A 17,817-nucleotide genomic window follows, 5' to 3' on the forward strand; every position below is an offset into this window, starting at 1 on the left:
TCAAGACAAGTAGTTATTGATTTATTGATCAAATATTGGTTTCCCTCATTTTTGACTGTAACTCCACCACTGTTGTCTGTGCTGAAATAAAATTTCCAGTGCAGTAATTGTAGTCCTTGCCCCTATATAATATACATATCTTACTTGTCACTAATGCGCTATAATTTTTGAGAAAAATGCAAAAATTGGCCAGGGGTGTAGTACCACCTTAAGTTTATTATATGTGCCATTGTGAGAATTATTTTTAACAGTCACATTTATATGCTTATCCTTTTCATTTCGCATTAAGTAGGAACCTACATGTTATTAACTTAATTTCGCACGTTTTAGTGGAAAGTTTTTCTATCTTTGTTTTAAAAAAATCAAATTTTGCAAGATTTTTAAAGCTTTTGGTGATATTTTAAGCTCATTTTTGCCTGACCGACTCTACTTTAAAAGTCTGTTCGTCTGTAAAACAGGAGTTTTTCTAGCGCATAAGCCTTCCATTTATACACCACTGAACAACTTATCTTGGACAACACTACTACAAAATAGCTTGTTTAAATTTTTCATATTGCCTCCTTTTCCTGTAGGTATGTGAATGTCAGCAGAAGTTCAATTTATTGGTAGCTTTTCTCCGGAAACACAAGGTAGGAAGATGATGAGAAAATACACATTTTATTATCAATGTGAAAGTGGATGATCCGATTGGATGGTCTCATCCATCACTAAACCCCCATCAAAATGGAGCTTATGGTATCAGGTGAAGAAAAAATCATATTTTTCTTATGTTTTCTTACAATTGCAGTCACAAAATTCACAGACTTGGTACAAATTTAAGCATTCAAAATCTTTAGTATAGGCTAAGGGGAACAGCGTGGCACACTGCTTATGGTCCTGCTTTGGTACGAGTGGTCCCAGGTTCAAGTCCCCGCAGGACCAAAAAAAAATCTCCGCTCTCCCCATGGTTCATCTGGTAATGGCAGGGCAGATGATCCATGATAAAAGACCTTGTTACAGTCAGTTCCGATCAGGGTAATAAGCCCGATTGATGGGCTACACTTGCTTGTCCTGTAAAAATACCACGACCAGCTATCTACGGCGACCCCCTTCATCAGGTCACCTGTTCCTGACCGAAGTTTTGTCTGCGTTATCTCCTAGATTTCAGCTGTTAATGCCTAAATATGCTCAACATAAAAAAAAAGGTTCACTCAAAGTTTTAATATTTTATGTTAATTTCCGCCTTATATAAGCCGAACAAACTTTAATCACTGTCAAAGTTTAATACCTTAATCCTTTAATACTTTAATCCTGTTATGTTTTTTATTCTCTATAGAATTTGAAACACATGGTATTCTTCAGCACCTGTGCTTGTGTAGAATATTTCTCTAAAGCGTTAGAAACACTTCTCAAGAACGTAGCCGTTCTCTCATTACATGGAAAAATGAAACACAAACGTAACAAAGTATTTGATGAATTCAGGAAACTTAGTAGGTAAGTATGGTTTGGGTAGGGGTGTGCTACTGGAAATTTGAAAGTGAACCCATGATTATAACAATCTTATTTGTACAACTTTTCCCCCAAAATTTTGGCTGTAGTGAGGCAAAATTAGGATATTTTCAAAAAAAAAGTTTGAAAAAAGGATCCAAGGATATATTGATATACAAAAGGCCAAAATGCTACCTATGTTTGCGGCAAATCCCTGTATGGTCATTTGTGCCGAGTACCCCCTGGGGTGTCACCAGACTGCATTTCAAGGGGTCAGTGTAAGAAGGCCCTATCTGCAATAGCTGCTCTATAGACATTTGACAATTTCTGCATTCATTATATAATGTGTTCAATCCAAATATATGACACCTGGCAGCTGTTGGAGAGGTGTCCCATGTCTTTTAGAGAATAAACGATAGGAATTTTTATTTTGCCTATCCTCTAGTAGTGGATGCCGGCGCAGCCGGTATCCACTACGATAAAAATATTGGACCTGCCTGTCGTCTATCATAGGTTAGGCAAAATAAAAAGTCCTGTCGTTTATTCTCATTCTTAGTCAATTAAATATTATATTAATAACTATAAACAATTTTTCAAAGCAAAAACTAAGTTACCGTCATAAAAACTCCCATCATTATAAAATGAACAAAACTTGTTTACAATTTCACGTATTCTGTTGCGCGACTGCTAGCGCGTCGCAGATTCCGCACTAGTCTCACGCATACTGCGCGATACATACGCCAAGCGCACCTCTACAAGCGCAGTTACGCATTATCAAGATGCATGATGATGTGGGGTCGTCTATGGCCTGATAGACGACACCCGAAATCATGCGATTGTCCAATCAGAAATGTGTCTACGAACTAGACCACTCCCACTGACTAAGAATGAACAATGGTGTTCAGTTGGAGGGAAAACAATGTTCAAAGAGGGTTAATGAAGTGTTAACTTGCATTTTGACATCACAATTTATCATACCAAATGCCTGTAAAACATACGGTCAAGGACAATTAAGTTTGTCCCATTTGTTTTAAATTTTGTTTAAACTATGTTTTTGTTTTCTTCAAATAATCTTGTTTTTTTTACAGTGGTGTATTAGTATGTACAGATGTGATGGCGAGAGGAGTAGATATACCTGAGGTGCATTGGGTGCTTCAATATGATCCACCAAGTAGTGCAAGGTAAGCCAATTAAAACTATAGCAAGGGTCAAAGGTTGAAAGGTCAAACATGAGTAGATATACACAAGGCTCATTGAGTGCTATATGGTGATAAGTTGAAACAATTCACCTTTTCGGTAAATCCCATAACCCTTTGCGAGTACACCTGAGAACTCGTCATTTGACGTCACGCCGACTTGTAATTCGCGGTAACGATGTTCGAAAAACGATGTGCACATCGGCGCGACGCAGTATGACGAGTTCTCAGGTGTACTCGCAAAGGGTTATGTGATTTACCGAAAAGGTGAATTGCATGCAACATATGAAACTGGATAAAGCTAATATGATAACATTAGGGTTATTGGCCGTCGTAGTGTGTGTTAGAATATGACCGTTGCTAGGTCAACTGGCTCACGCTTTCTTTGTTATGAACCACTGATCGAAATGATCACAACACAAAGCTTATAGCATATCAAAATTTAGAACAGGTGTACGAGCCCAGGCTTGAACCAGTAACCAATGGTTACTAACATGCACTACGGCAGCGAATACTGGGGGTATTTATCCCATATATCCCCCAAAGAATACTCATTACATGTATTTAAACTTGACTCCTTCATTTTCCCCCCCTGCACTCAGTGCCTTTGTTCATCGGTGTGGCAGGACAGCTAGGATAGGCAATTTAGGAAATGCTCTGGTTTTCTTGTTACCTTCAGAAGATACTTACATTGACTTCATCAATATCAACCAGAAGGTAAGTGTCATTGACGAAAAATATACAGACCACTTTCACAGCAAAATAAGTAAGCACATCACATATTTTGCAATTTTGAAAAGTTGGACTGTCGGTACACTTGCCCCACGACCATCATGTAACAACGCATATGATGTCTGGGGAAGGGAGGGCTGTAGCTAGCTCCTGGTTACACCACTGGTTTCAGTCCATTTTCAGTGTGATATGACAATGGGCATTTGCATACTGAATTAGAATAACAAAGAACTATTTTAGTGTTATTTTCATTGATTGTATTATTTAGATTTTCAGCATTGATTTCAGATATCAGTATGACTTTCAGTGTTAGTCCAAATAAGTTCAGTAAGACTCTGAATGTGAAAATTAGCACTGACCACCAATGTGACAATTAAAGTCAATTATGGACAATTATAAAATAATGAATTACCGATACATCAAACCTTTAGCATGTGTAACTATGTTGTTTCTAATTGCAGGTGCCACTTGAAAAATACCCCAACATTGATGAATTAGAAATAGTCGATGTGTTACCAAGGTTACGAAAGATATCAACAAAAGATAGGTAAGATTACACTTTAAGGTGGCTGTGTACTCTCAGACATGCATGTAGTAAAAGTGCAATAACTTTGTAATTATTCACAAAAACATATAAAAGTATACATTTTTATGAAGGCAAGACATCAATAAATCTTAATATAAATACAGATTTGGGGTAAAAACAACAATTTTGAAGAAAATTACAAAAAAGTGAGTTTTTGTTAATTTTTGTTAGGTACATCATAACAAAAAAAACACTCTTTCCAAAATATTTTATTTTGTTTTTAGCTCAATCTTGAGGCTCCATTCCAAAAACTGTTTTTTATTTTTTGATATTGGCCTTATTTTTTGAGATATTGACCATATAAGGCATCAAAATGAACTTTTAAAATTCAAAAACGCCTATTTGCCCAAAATGATGCCCAAAATCGGAAATAGACCAAAATATAAAAAAATGAGAAAACCGTTTCTTGAGTCGATCATGCTTTTTACGATGATCATATTTGTTTACCTATAGATGCTGTATTTATTGAGTTATCGTGTACCTAAATCGTCATTTTACCGAGAAAATGAACATTGAAATAATGGCCGTTGAAGTTTAAAGTGGTCACATTTTGCACTTTCATCGAATCTCACAGGAGAATGCGACAGTTTTCGTTTTTGTAACTTATATTACGTGAACATCGGGTAAATCTACAGCCCCTTGAGAAGTTTGAGCGAAATCCATTTATAACTTGACATTTAAATCGGGGAAAAGAACTTGAAAAACCCCACATTTTATCAGCTAAAACGGAGCCATTTGACCACTAGGTTTTTGTGAAATCAGTGCTTCCGTGGTGTTTCCATAAGATGATTGGCCAGCGGCAGATATAAGCGTCGGCGTATCGCCGCGTATTTGTGCGTTAACAAATTGCGCGATACGCAACGCGATGAGTTGTTGCGCGCGTGTACCTTGCTGGTACAACAAAGATTTTCTTTCCTTTTCAATTTCAAACACGAGTGGAATAGTGAAATAAAATCCTTAAAATATTGCAGTTGGAGTTTACAAATCTGGATTTTCATTCCTTGTATTTATAAAAAACATAACAAGGTACAAACATATCATAAAAACTCAATTTTGAGAAAGAAACAATGGCTAGAGTACACAGCCGCGTTAAGCCATAATATACAATCAATCTTTTTTTACAAAACTGATATTTTGGCATATTAATAATGTTCCAACTTACACGTAATTGGAACCAGGTAAAGATGTCATGTTTGTTTATATCATTATTAGACAATAAAAAAACACCACCCTGTTCTACGGGTAGACGACCTTTCAAGTAGGGTTCGATTGGTCTGGCGTTTAATTTTCTTCCTTTTTTTTTTTTTTTTCTGAAGGCTAAAATTGGAACCAGGTAAAGATGTCATGTTTGTTTATATCATTATTAGACAATTAAAAAACAACACCCTGTTCTACGGGTAGACGTACCTTTCAAGTAGGGTCGATTGGTCTGGCGTTTAATTTTCTTCCTTTTTTTTCCTTTTTTCTGAAGGCTAAAATTACCCTAAAGTATCACCAAAATCTGACAAATTGGGAAAAAATCGGAAGATTTTTGCAAGCATATTTTCTAAAAGTTCAACCGAAATTAATACATTTTGGCTTCAAAACGGATGATTTTTCATGATTTTAGCTAAATTAAAAAAAAGTCTGACAAATATTTTCTAAAAAAGTTCAGCCAAAATCAATACATTTTGGTTCCCAAATGGCTGTTTTTTTGTTGCTGTTGTTGCCTTAGCATGATTTGGTAAGTGGTTTTTCTTTATCGTTAAGAAATATTCAAATACGAAATTGAGAGCTGTCCCTTATGAAATCTGTAATGTAAGAAGCCTCTTATCATTTTGAATAATATTGTTGCAAAGTAAAGTTTAAACAGTCATTCAACATAGAATTAATTGAGAACTTACCTCAATATTTCGACATGTGACACACATCTTCATCAGGAGAACTCCAAAGATGTTGTGAAAATGTTACTTCACGATTCACCTGAGAACTCCAATAATGTTGTGCACTCATGCTTCACAACATCTGTGGAGTTCTCCTGATGAGGACGTTTTTTGACACGCGTCAAAATATTGAGGTTCTCAATTGATTCTGTGTTGAATGACTGTTTAAACTTTACTTTGCTGTATAACGTACCAACACGTAGGAATATTCACTTGATTAATATTGTTGTTGTTTCAATGTAGGGCCCAGTTTGAGAAAGGCACCAGAGCATTTGTTTCTTTTGTACAGTACTATGTCAAACATGAGTGCAACTTGCTCTTCAGAGTCAAAGGTAAGATCAGAGGTCAATGGGTAGGGTATAGTATGAATTTAAACCATTGAATTGGGCAGGGAGAACTACGACTGCTTGATCTATCGTTATTAAATATGAAATATATATTATGAAACTAAGCGAAGATATTAAGTTTGTTAAGTTAAATCAAAAGAGATTTACATAGCGCATCATACAGAAGTCCTGATTGCTTTACAGAGCATAAAACATACATAAAACCAAAAACTAAGTAAGTGTACAAAAATGCTATAAGAATACACCTTAAAATACAAACTTCATTAATTAGGCTACACCAAGCATCCCTCGCAAGGAGCGAAGAACACTTAAAAATGTGACCATCCATCTCAAACCGCTCGTAAAGTCGGCAAATTGTATTTCGAGTTACAGTGCAAAATGTGCATAAAGCTTGTATTCATAATGTACCCAATAATTGTCCTACATGTTACTCATTTTAGTCCAGTAAAACACCAATCTTTAATCCCATTGTTGAAGAGGATAATAAGCTTATACTTATAGGAAATAGCTTTAGTCTTTGTTTGCTTTGGCTAAATCCTGTTCAAGTGGTGGATTAACCAACAATTAACAATGAGAGGACATTCCTGAACCTCGTTGAGTTGGGGATGATTTGAAGTGACCGTCAATTATGACCATTTGATATTTAATACCAGCAATGTAGAAAAAGAGAAATATTGTAGCACCAAAATAATGTACCCTTTTACTGAAGGAGCAAAGTTTAACAAGCCATACCTCCGCTTCTGGACATCGTGTGAAGTCAAATGATATTATCATTGTAAAGCTAATGATATATATTTTCTAAACACGGAAGAAAACTAAATTGACCAGGGGCCGACTTTACGAGCGTTTCGAGGTGGATGGTCACAAATGAGCAAAGGGTCCCAAATCAAGTGAAAGACCCATGGTAGCACAACATATGCATACAAGCAATATAAACAAAGACCTTATTATACTTGCAGGCCATACTTAGCAAAAACAACTTCAACATGATCAGTATAAAACATAATATGAAATGGCAAATAAGATCAAATCAGACAGAAGCTACAAACATTCAAGATTTGAATTACAGTAATATGATGGTGGCACAGCACCCTGCTGAGGGGAGAAGTTACCAGCACGCCACCCTCAGCTGGAAACATAATAAATAAAGCAGCACAAATTAATAACAAGATATATTAAGTCACAAAATACGGGGTGGCACAACACCCTGCTGAAGGGAGAGGTTACCAGTATGTCACCCTCAGCGAGAACAAACATGAAAATACAATTAAAAAGGAGTTGGCGAGACCTGCAGCAAGGACAATAAACATTGACGCATCAATGCTAAAAAGGAACCCCTACTTCATGATAATTAGTTGGACTTAATTTCAGCAAGCTATTTACATCTGTAACTATTATATATAGCTTAGTCAAACATCAAGTGTGTCGATTTTTGCACAAAAGCATTTTTGTCAGTTAAAACAGGGCTTCATGGATTAAAACATTTATACAGGGCTGTCAACTTTTTGGAATTGCTGGGCGTGAGACACTGTCAAACACAGGCATACCGGACAGAATTATTATTTGCCGACTACAATGTTCATTTTGCAGGTTGATTAATATTATTATTGTTCAATTATTGCTTGTATTGTTTGATTTCTATAGATCTGGATCTAGGCCAGCTAGCCAATGGCTTTGCATTATTGCGTATGCCAAGGATGCCAGAATTAAGAGGGAAGAGTTTTCCAAACTTTGAAATCACAGAGGTGGATTATGATGCCATTAGGTTCAAGTAAGTTGAAGCCATTATATTTTGTTTGCCCTTCCAGTTTGGAAGTGACAAAGATGCATGTTTTGCTAGTCGCAGTATTAAATTGCACATGTTAACCTAATCCCATAGTAAACACATAAATACAAGTGTAGTTGATCAGCACACTTGCAGCGCAACAGTGTAAAAGTGTGTTGTCCTACAAGTATGAGGATAAAAGTAGTCCAACAGGGCAAATTTGTTTTACTCTATACTTCTACCAGTGGAGGAGGCACTACGAACTTACACACTATACCACTGTACCTAAATACTTGACAGCTTTGTAAGGTCAAACTTTTCACTGTGAGGTTACCACGCTTGCGCGGAAGCTGTTTTGTGTGACCTTTATGCTAATTTAGTGACCCGTGTTCACTCACGCTGCACTGCACTGCACTGCCCGCCGTGAATCAAATCATCCTCCAGACACGCTCCATAAGATATGCTAATGCATGGAGTACAAAGAATTACTTTGATCAATACCAGTTAAACAGGTGATTGGTATTGTACTCCATGCATTTGCATGTCTTCTGGAGCGTGTCTGGAGGATGATTTTAACATAGGCCGAGTAAAAATAAAAACATGTTTCTCGTCCGGATTTTTAAAAAAGGAGGAAGAGGGGCTTGAGGCCCTTTTTATTTTATTGTTCTGGTAGGTATGCCCCTCTAGTGATCACAGAACCATCCAGAAGTCTTTCTTGCATTATTAGCAAGGCTATAGAGAACATCTCAACTTCCAATCTTTCTTCAAAAGTTTTGACTGAATTAAAAAAAAAAAAATTAATTTGAAGCGCCCTAAAAAAAAAGCAGCGGGAGGGGACGAGAAACATGTTTTATTTTTTTCGGCCTTATGATCTTCCGTGCAAGCACCCTATACACGTAGAGACGGAAAATCCGAAATATTACTCAAATTTGGTCCAACTTTGGCATAAATGTAACACAAAACTCAAAAATGTAACACGTTAAAACTTGCACAGTGTTATACTGTGTAGTTTTCCGATGATGAAAAAAATCAAAGTATTCATCGAAAAAATCCACAAAATTGTGAATTTTGCGATGAAATTTATACCTCAAAATGTTCCATAATTGTCAACTTGCCTAAAAATTCTGATGATCAAAAAGATGTGCGCTGATAAATGTCATTATTTTCCTTATTTCTTCACCGATTTTCAAGGTTTAAAAATCTTTGTGTAGATTGCCATTTTGTCTAAATGCGAGTAGAAAGTTGTCAGATTCAAAGCATCATTGAACCCTCAAACACCTTCCTAAAATCCCAGTGCCGAACACACAAAGATGAAAAGTTCGGCTGGTCATTCGGCAATCATCGGCAGGATCTCGCTGAGTCGACTGTGATGGGTCCAGCGGCTGGAGCATGCGCGAGTAATTTAACAAGCATTTGGATACAGTAATATTTGTAGTGGGAGGAGGTCATTGTTACGTTCAATGTAGTCCTGCAGTAGAATAATAGGCCTACTGTTAGTCATACAGGGAGGAGATTTTACAGTTGTCTTATTTTATAGTCACATTTTTTTAGTCGCTGCACAATTGTACAGGGGACTTTTATTCTTAACGGGAGGGGATTTCTCCCCTCATGTCTTCAGCAATTTCATCTTCATGGCCACAACGTGCAATGATAAAAAATAAAGTCCAAACTCTATGCATTTACGAACCGCGAAAGACGGGTGATCTGCTAGTCATAATAATTATAGTAAATTTCATTTTTATTTTCTAGAGATAAGAACAGAGAAAAGCATAGACAAGCCAAACTACAGAAAGCAAAAGAAGGCAAAGTGTTTAATAAGAGAAGACCCAAGGTAAGCTTTATGTCACAAGCCCCTAACCCTAACCCCAAACTGCAACAAGCAACATTATATAAAAAATTAACTGTGTATGAGTAATGGTTTAGAGGTTAATAACTGCGCATCGGTTATTTGGAGGGCATTGTGAAAAATCTAAACATTTTGCCTTTGGAACCGAGGGATATTCCGAGGTCCAAAGCAAGTTTAGATTTTTCACAATGCCCGACATATTACCGATGCAAAGTTATTAACCTCATTCATAACCGTCACTTTAATTCTCTTCACCTTACAAAATAACACACAATTTTGCTCAAAAGTTTATAAAATAGATGATTTTTACATCTTCCCTTGCCAAAAATCGATCAGGCTAAAACAGAACGACCAATAACAAAAGTGCGTATCACAATCTGTGCAAATATGGTAGCGCGCAATCCAAATACGACAGCCAGCGCAGCAAGCAGTTTGTTGGATGCACAATACCGCGCACGCAGAAGTCAATTGTGTGCGACATTGGAACAATTACGCATTTTGCGGTCAATTGTGAGATATTAATGACCTCGATTTGCGTTCGCGTTTTCGCAAATAATAAAATATGATTGGACCGCACGCATCGCGTTTATTAATGAGGTTATGAATAAAATATAATCACATGGTGAAAGATGGATTGTTCCATTTTACAAGTGATTATATTTCTGACATTCAAGACAGTTAATATTTGTTTTATATCACTCATGTATAAATTCATCGTACAGGCTAATGTTTTACTCATCAACACAACACTCAATTTTTTTAGCTTTGTCAAAATTAAAACAGCCATTTTTTGGCCGAAATGGATTGATTTTGACTGAAATGTTGTGAATTTTTTCTTCAGATTTTTCAAGTTTTCGATGATTTATTAGGGTCATTTAGCCTCTTCCAAAAAAACAAAAAACCCAGACTGACCAACCCTTTGGCAAGTCCATCCGCTCATAGAATAGTTTTTTGTTTGTTTGTCACCTTACATAATTCATATTTCCAGTTTTTAATTTACCCACAACTAAGTCAGCAAGCCCAAGAGGCTCACATATGTCTGGCTTGGTCAGAACACATTGCTTGATTATAGGTGTTGTAAAATCTATCAATCAGTGTTGGTTGATGGTAGACATATTGAATGGTAATCAACTAACGAACTGTCTAGAACAGGCTTCCTCAAATAGGTTTGTTGAAGTGCCACATGAAATAAAAGAAAACTGTAAAGCGCCACTCAATGTTTTAGCACCGCTGGAGGGGGGAGTCAGGGGGGTGTATCCCCCCTCTGAAGCTATCGATTAAAAAAAAATATGAGGTGCAAATGACGCCATTTGGTGCAACATTTAGTACTATTTTAGCCGTCAGTAGAGGACATATTTTGAGGGCAAACAAGATGGCAGCCCGCAGCGGCGTAGTTTATCGTGTCATGTCATGCTTCCCGTCGGTGCCATAATTTCAGCTATTCTAACATTTACAATTCACAATTCAAAATGACTGAAATAGATTTAATGTTGAAATGTAGAATATTGGAGATATTCCTGCTGGATGAAGTTTGATCAAGGGGTTTGATTTTATTTTTTTTAATTTAAAATTTTTTTTAAATTAAAAAAAAATCTAAACGGCGCCGCACGCCACTCGGGAAGCCACAGCGCGCCACAAGTGGCACGTGCACTGCTATTTTCGGAACGCTGGTGTAGAATATATATGAGTGATATAAAAAACAATGTGACCAATGAAGAAGTTCTGGTATTTTTATCCCTTATTTAATCCCTAGGCTTTACAATGATTTGATTACTTCATCAAATATTACTAGCAGTGTTAGAAAAATGGCAGACCCTCGTACCAAAAGCCAGCGAAACTCACTCAGGGCCCACTGATATGCTATCCTGTGACATCAAGGCCTACTCAATGCTGACTTTAGCATCAATCCTTCTTCAGTCCTGTAAAGTGTCGCAAAATGTAGACCATTGTAACATTAAAATACCATATTTCCTCAAATAGTCGCCCCCCTCAAATAAACGCCCCACCACTTTTTTCACCCAAGATGTTTAAAAAATGCAGATATTTCCATGCTATCTTGTGTAGTAAGCTTTGCACACATGGTCAATACTAGCGTTGATAATCGGTGAAAATCTGGTTGGAAACCTGGAAGTGAACCAGAAGTCAGTGTTTCTAGTTCATACTTCGTCATTTCAGCGTGAGTTTTAAGCTTACCTAATGATTTTAACGGAAATTATCATTCTGAAAATGACCTCTAATAAACGTCCCCTGTTTGGAAAATGCAACACCCCTGGGGCGTTTATATGAGGAAATACGGTAAACAAAAAATGTATATAATGTGTCGGCATGAGTTTTCACCCACAAAAAACAACAGATAGGCAGCAATTTTGCTCCGATTATGATAGGTACAGACCTTTCTTGGAATAGAGAATAAAAAACAGCTTCAAGATAGGTGATGACATACCACAACCTAAAGGTGCACCTGACATTTTTGTCAAAATAGAGTTTTCACTTCTGGTGATTGATATATCTACTTATGTAAAATCTGAAGACACAGTTTCAAGCCCATATCCCCAAACCAAAGTTTTGAAATTTGTGCACATAAACAAGTCAGTCCATTACCCATAATGCACATGCATATGCCAGTTGTGCCCCTTTGTTGTGGTAGGTCAGTATTATGTAATGTGAAAATAATATTTTTTTTTTGATTTGCAGAAAGTTGTACCTTGGTCCAAGAACAAAGAGAGAAAAGGGAAGCGTAAAGATAGAAAAGAAAGACAAGAAAATGCCAAGAAAAGGAAACAAAAGGTGAGCTGATGACCCCATGTCACAGATTTGACCTCATATTATAGATTTGACCCCCTCCCCATGTGACAGATTTGGCTAAATTCAATCCATCAGTAATCTACACTATGGCTACTGCTAGTGATTGTGTGCTTGGCATGCAAGGGGTCTAAGGTTTGAATCCCAAGGGCACCAAATGACTTCTTTGTTCATCTTTTCTCCTTTTTTTGTTTCTTCTTTTTCTTTCTAACACTGAACACCAAACAGTGTTCAGTGTAAGGGTTAAGGTGGCATTTTATGTATCTACATTGGTTACATTGAGAAACATATCAAGTTTTTCATATTGTATAATAATTTATCATTTTATAGTAGACACAAATGCAGTAACTTCATTTTCATACTAGCAGTGGGTGTACAGTTTGTTATCACCCACTGACTTTAGGTGCTTTATTTAAATCGATTGTACATCAGAATTAAGGCTGCCATGTCCATAGGTCTTTAGTACTATATAATGGCAATACCAGCTACGTTTTTAGCTACGTATACATGTAACATATAATAAGTACTGGTGTAGGCCTATAGAAAAGTTGTTTCACAAATTGACATTTAATTTTATTTTAAGAAGTAGATTGGCATATACAGTGGGGGGGGCAGCTCTTCTGTGAGAGGTCTTGGGAGGGGATGAGGGAGGAAGAGGTGGAGGAGGGGATATGGAGAATGAGAGGGGGACTGGAGGAAGAGAGAAAGAGGAAGAAATGAAGAGAAAAAAATAGAAGTAAATAAATAGAAAGATAAGGAAAATGATAGGAATGAGAGAGGACAAAAAGTAAGAGGGGATGGAGAAAAGGAGAGGGAGTGATACTTTAGCAAGGAAAGAATAAGTACAGAGAAAGGGAAAGAAATGAATGATAAATAAATGTAGGCCTAATAATAATTATTATAGAAACTAAACACGGCCCCCACATTGGCCTAACACTAACAGCACTATAGGCAGCCATTCGATGATGTCAATGCCATTATGCGTTCGTAATTAAAATACCCAGTCAGATGTACTTCACACCTACCAAGCACAAGTCACCCAATTTCGAAACTTGGACGTTGAATGTACACTCTCATGAATATTGATTGGCAACATTTTCCAATATGTGCAGCGCTCAAATCGGACACAATAGAACAATAGACCTTGCAGTGCGTTGTTCAGAGCGGCCTTGAAGATGGCACTCGCTAGAGTTCCGAAAGCTCAGCCCTCTGAAAAGGATTTCTCTAGGGAAAGATTAAATCTTACTCATGTTTACCGACCTAGTACCAAATCCTAATCCCTTTGTTTGTACATTGTACACAGTTTGATGAAGATGAGTTGGAGGAGTTAGCCAAAGATGCTCAGCTTGTGAAGAAACTCAAAACTGGAAAGGTGAGAAATGGGCTATTCCATTTGAAATCCACACTACCCCTGTGGAAGATTTTGGAAATATCTTCCACAGAGGGAGTATGTATTTTAAATGGAATTAGCACATTAGGCCATTTGAATTTCATACACCCTCTGAGAAAGATTCAACCCGAATCTTCCACAGAGGGAGGGTGAATTTCAAATGGAGCTGCCTAATGTGCTAATTTCATTTAAAATTCATACTCCTCTGTGGAACATATTTCCAAAATCTTCCACAGGGCAAGGGTCGCCTAACCTGCGCCATTGCATCATGGACGCTTTTCTGGAGCTTCTGACGCACAGAAATTTGTTTCAGTAAAACCCATAAAGACTTTCCGGGCCGACTGTAATGTAAACAATGTCAAAACTATCATCATTCTTAGCTTGGTTTTCATCAATATTGACAAATGCACTTGATTTTACAGTAGATTAAGAATCAGCAATGATGACTTTATGGTTGAATTTGCAAAGATCACCAAGTTTCATAAGTAAATTGATGGAAATTACATAGCAATTTCTGACTGACGAAAGCAAAAATGTCACCGAAAGCCTGACAATCTTTACAACAAAAAAAATGGTTGCTGGGAATTGATCAATTTTCATAACTTTAACAAAAGAAACCTTTTTCATGTTTCATAAGAGCATAGGATAGAGTATATTTGACCTCAAACTGTTAAAATAAGACTGTTTTGTTGCCCCAAAAGGGCAAAATCTGAGCTAAATAGGTTGCTAAAAATAGAAAAAATTGGACCATTTTCGGACTTTGCTATATCAAGCCTGTATGCCATTATTGTCATACGCCCACATTGCTCAATAACAGGCAGTGATTGGTTCATTAGATGCTAACAGCTAATGAATATTCATAATTCTATCAGGAGTGCTGAAAACTAGTAAATAAATAAAATAAAGAGATAAATAATGAAAATAAAAACCTAATAAGGCAGCACACCACTAAATCCTTCCGCATTTGGTGTAACCCTTGATAGTCCCGGTAAACATAGGTCGGTAGTGCAAACAAGTGGGTGTCCCTTGGGAGCAAGATGAGTAGCCATGATTGTTTATTATATTTAAATTAAAAGATATGCAATTGGTAAATGTTCAGAATATCACAAAATGGTGCATCTTGATCTGGTCAAAAGTTTGGCTCCCAAAACTAATCCAGCGTGCACGGACATGGTAAGGAGGCATTCGTGCAAGCTGAAAATAAGGGTGGCGCTGTTCAAGTCCCCGTAGCTTAAAAGTTAGTCTCAAATTAAGACAAAAAACCCATTTTAAATTAAATTTTAATCTTTATTTAAGACATTGGTGCTACAAAAATATGAAAAATGGTTTTACATGGGGTAGAAAAACAAACTTACTTTCATGTATATTTACACGTATTTCAATGGGAGTTTATTTAGTGGTGTGCGCCCATAATTAATGCAAAATTAAAATAAATAAGAGTAAAACAAAAATATAAAGCAAATAAATTTTAATAAAATAAAAAATGAAATAAAAAAAGAAATTATGAAAACTCCAAATAAAATAAAATAAGAAAATGCAAAATTACTAAATAAGAGTAAAACAAAGAATAAAAGAAATACATTTGAATGAACTAGATAAAATCAAAAACCAAAATAAAATAAGAAAATGCAAAATTGATATAAATAATAGTAAACAAAGGAAAAAACATAAATTTTTAAATGAAATAGATAAAATCAAAAATCAATTAAAAAAATTATGAAAAATCCAAATACCTTGTGTGGGTCCAGAGGTTGGGGAGCATAAGCATAGTTACGTCATGAGAATTGTTCACTTGACCCCTAGTTTTAACCTGCCAGCGCTACCCCTGCACAGGGGTAGTGTGGATTTCATATGGAATAGCCCAATCATTGTGCTGGCCACTGCTGTGACATTTCTCCGCAAGGTTGCCAAAGCATCGCATGTGTTCTGTTTATTGCATGAAAAGTACCAGTAATTACAGAACCACATTTTTCTTTCTCATTAAGGGCTGGGGTATGAACGTTTGGACAGTATTTATTTTGGGACGTTAGAGCACATCCGACATATCGAATTGCATTCTGAATACGAAATGTCATTCTGATATCAAATAATTTTGATTTTTTGAAATTCGCAATTTAATACACAACTTATGGCAAATCATTAAAAATTGATATTTTTGATATATAACAGTACTTGAAGTGAACTTTATAAATCTGATGATTTATACTTAAAGTGTATGTTGGTGAGATGAAAAGCCGACGATCAATTGAAAATTGTGACCTTTCGTATTGAAGATATTGATTTTTTTCCCAAAACACCAACAAAAAATAGGTCTTTTTGGGAAAAAAATCCATATCTTCAATATGAAAGGTCAAAATGTTCAATTGACCGTCGGCTTTTCCTCCCTGCTACATACACTTTAAGAATATATCATTAGATTTATATAATTTACTTCGAGGACTGTTATATATCAAAATTTGAAAAATATCAAATTTTATAATTTGTCATAAAATTTATATTATATTGTGATTTTCAAAAATGAAAATTATTTGATATCAGAAAGACATGCTTCAGATTCAGAATGCAATTCGATAGGTCTGAGGTGCTCTCATGTCCCACAAAAATACTGTCGAAACGCAAATAAACGCTCATTTTAGATCCCTTAAACTATTTCAGTTTTAAATTTGCCAGCATGCTCAGAGTTTTGTGGGAATAGGTCACATATGAGTGCAACATCGGCATAGTGCTGACTGCTGAATACCTAATAACTACAGATTTCAATTGAACGCCCGACTACTTTTTTCAACCCAGATGTTTCAAAAATGGTGATATTTCCATGCAATCTTGTGTAGTAAGCTTACCAAAGTGCACACATAGTTGCTAATGGCGTCAGTAATTGGCGAATATCTGGTTGTTAACCCGGAAGTGAACCGAAAGTCATCGTTCCTAAATTCATAGTTCGTCATTTCAGTGTGAGTTTAAAGCTTACCTAATGATTTTAACAGGAATTATTGTTCTAAAAATGACCTCTAATAAACTCCCTCCTTTTGGAAAATGCAACGCCCCGGGGCGACTATTCGAGGAAATACGGTATGAACTGTTCCATCTCTATTATTACCCATGGATGCATTAGGCGATTTGCCTGCATGAGTAGTGGCCAGGGCAAAAAGGGCTTTGTATTATAAAAAAATTGACAACGTCATCCTTTGAAGTCAATATAAGGTATAATTACCGAATAGAGTACAACTTGCTAGATTTGAGTCCAGACCTCGTTTACGGAGTTTAGGGTTAGGGGTGGGGTAGGGCAGTCATGTAATAAGACTAGTAGAGTTGCACCCAATTCAGTAATCGCTCCCAATACAATACACAGAGGTGCATCAGTTGTCAGCTGTTTGTCAGCATGTGATGCGCATAGGGTCATGTTTTTTATGTTGGGCACCAGTTGCGTAGCATGTGTATTTTTCAAACAAATCACATGCTTTTACAGGTTTGGTACCGGTACTATAACTTCAAAAGTTTACATTAGAACCCAATAAAAGTATATATTCTGAGAGCATATACTCAGACGATTTCAGAAACAATACAATGGGAGTCATTATACAGGGTGACCCATATAATATACAGGGTGTAACAAGCAAAATAAGGATGAAAATATTAATTCAGTTAGGGGTGTCACCCCTCGACGTACATTGATAATGTAAAGTTTTGACACATGTTTAATATAGTTAACTTAATTGCCCACCCAGCCATATGGAACTTTTAGCGGTCAAGTACTTCAATTATGT

The 17,817-nt window shown here is 36.4% G+C and overlaps 1 protein-coding gene across 1 annotated transcript in view; it reads left to right on the forward strand.

Moving 5' to 3' along the window:
* LOC140168024 (ATP-dependent RNA helicase DDX55-like) overlaps nt 1-17,817 on the forward strand; it is a 34,465-nt gene that overhangs the window by 13,149 nt on the left and 3,499 nt on the right. The window contains exons 8-17 of the mRNA XM_072191328.1: nt 573-629; nt 1,316-1,473; nt 2,556-2,648; nt 3,266-3,380; nt 3,857-3,942; nt 6,147-6,235; nt 7,895-8,021; nt 9,765-9,846; nt 12,556-12,648; nt 13,967-14,035. Of these exons, the coding sequence (XP_072047429.1) occupies nt 573-629; nt 1,316-1,473; nt 2,556-2,648; nt 3,266-3,380; nt 3,857-3,942; nt 6,147-6,235; nt 7,895-8,021; nt 9,765-9,846; nt 12,556-12,648; nt 13,967-14,035 (969 nt within the window). The remainder of the gene's footprint in view (nt 1-572; nt 630-1,315; nt 1,474-2,555; nt 2,649-3,265; nt 3,381-3,856; nt 3,943-6,146; nt 6,236-7,894; nt 8,022-9,764; nt 9,847-12,555; nt 12,649-13,966; nt 14,036-17,817) is intronic.

Source organism: Amphiura filiformis, chromosome 13 (genome assembly GCF_039555335.1).
Source record: "Amphiura filiformis chromosome 13, Afil_fr2py, whole genome shotgun sequence".
NCBI classification, from domain to species: Eukaryota; Metazoa; Echinodermata; class Ophiuroidea; order Amphilepidida; family Amphiuridae; genus Amphiura; species Amphiura filiformis.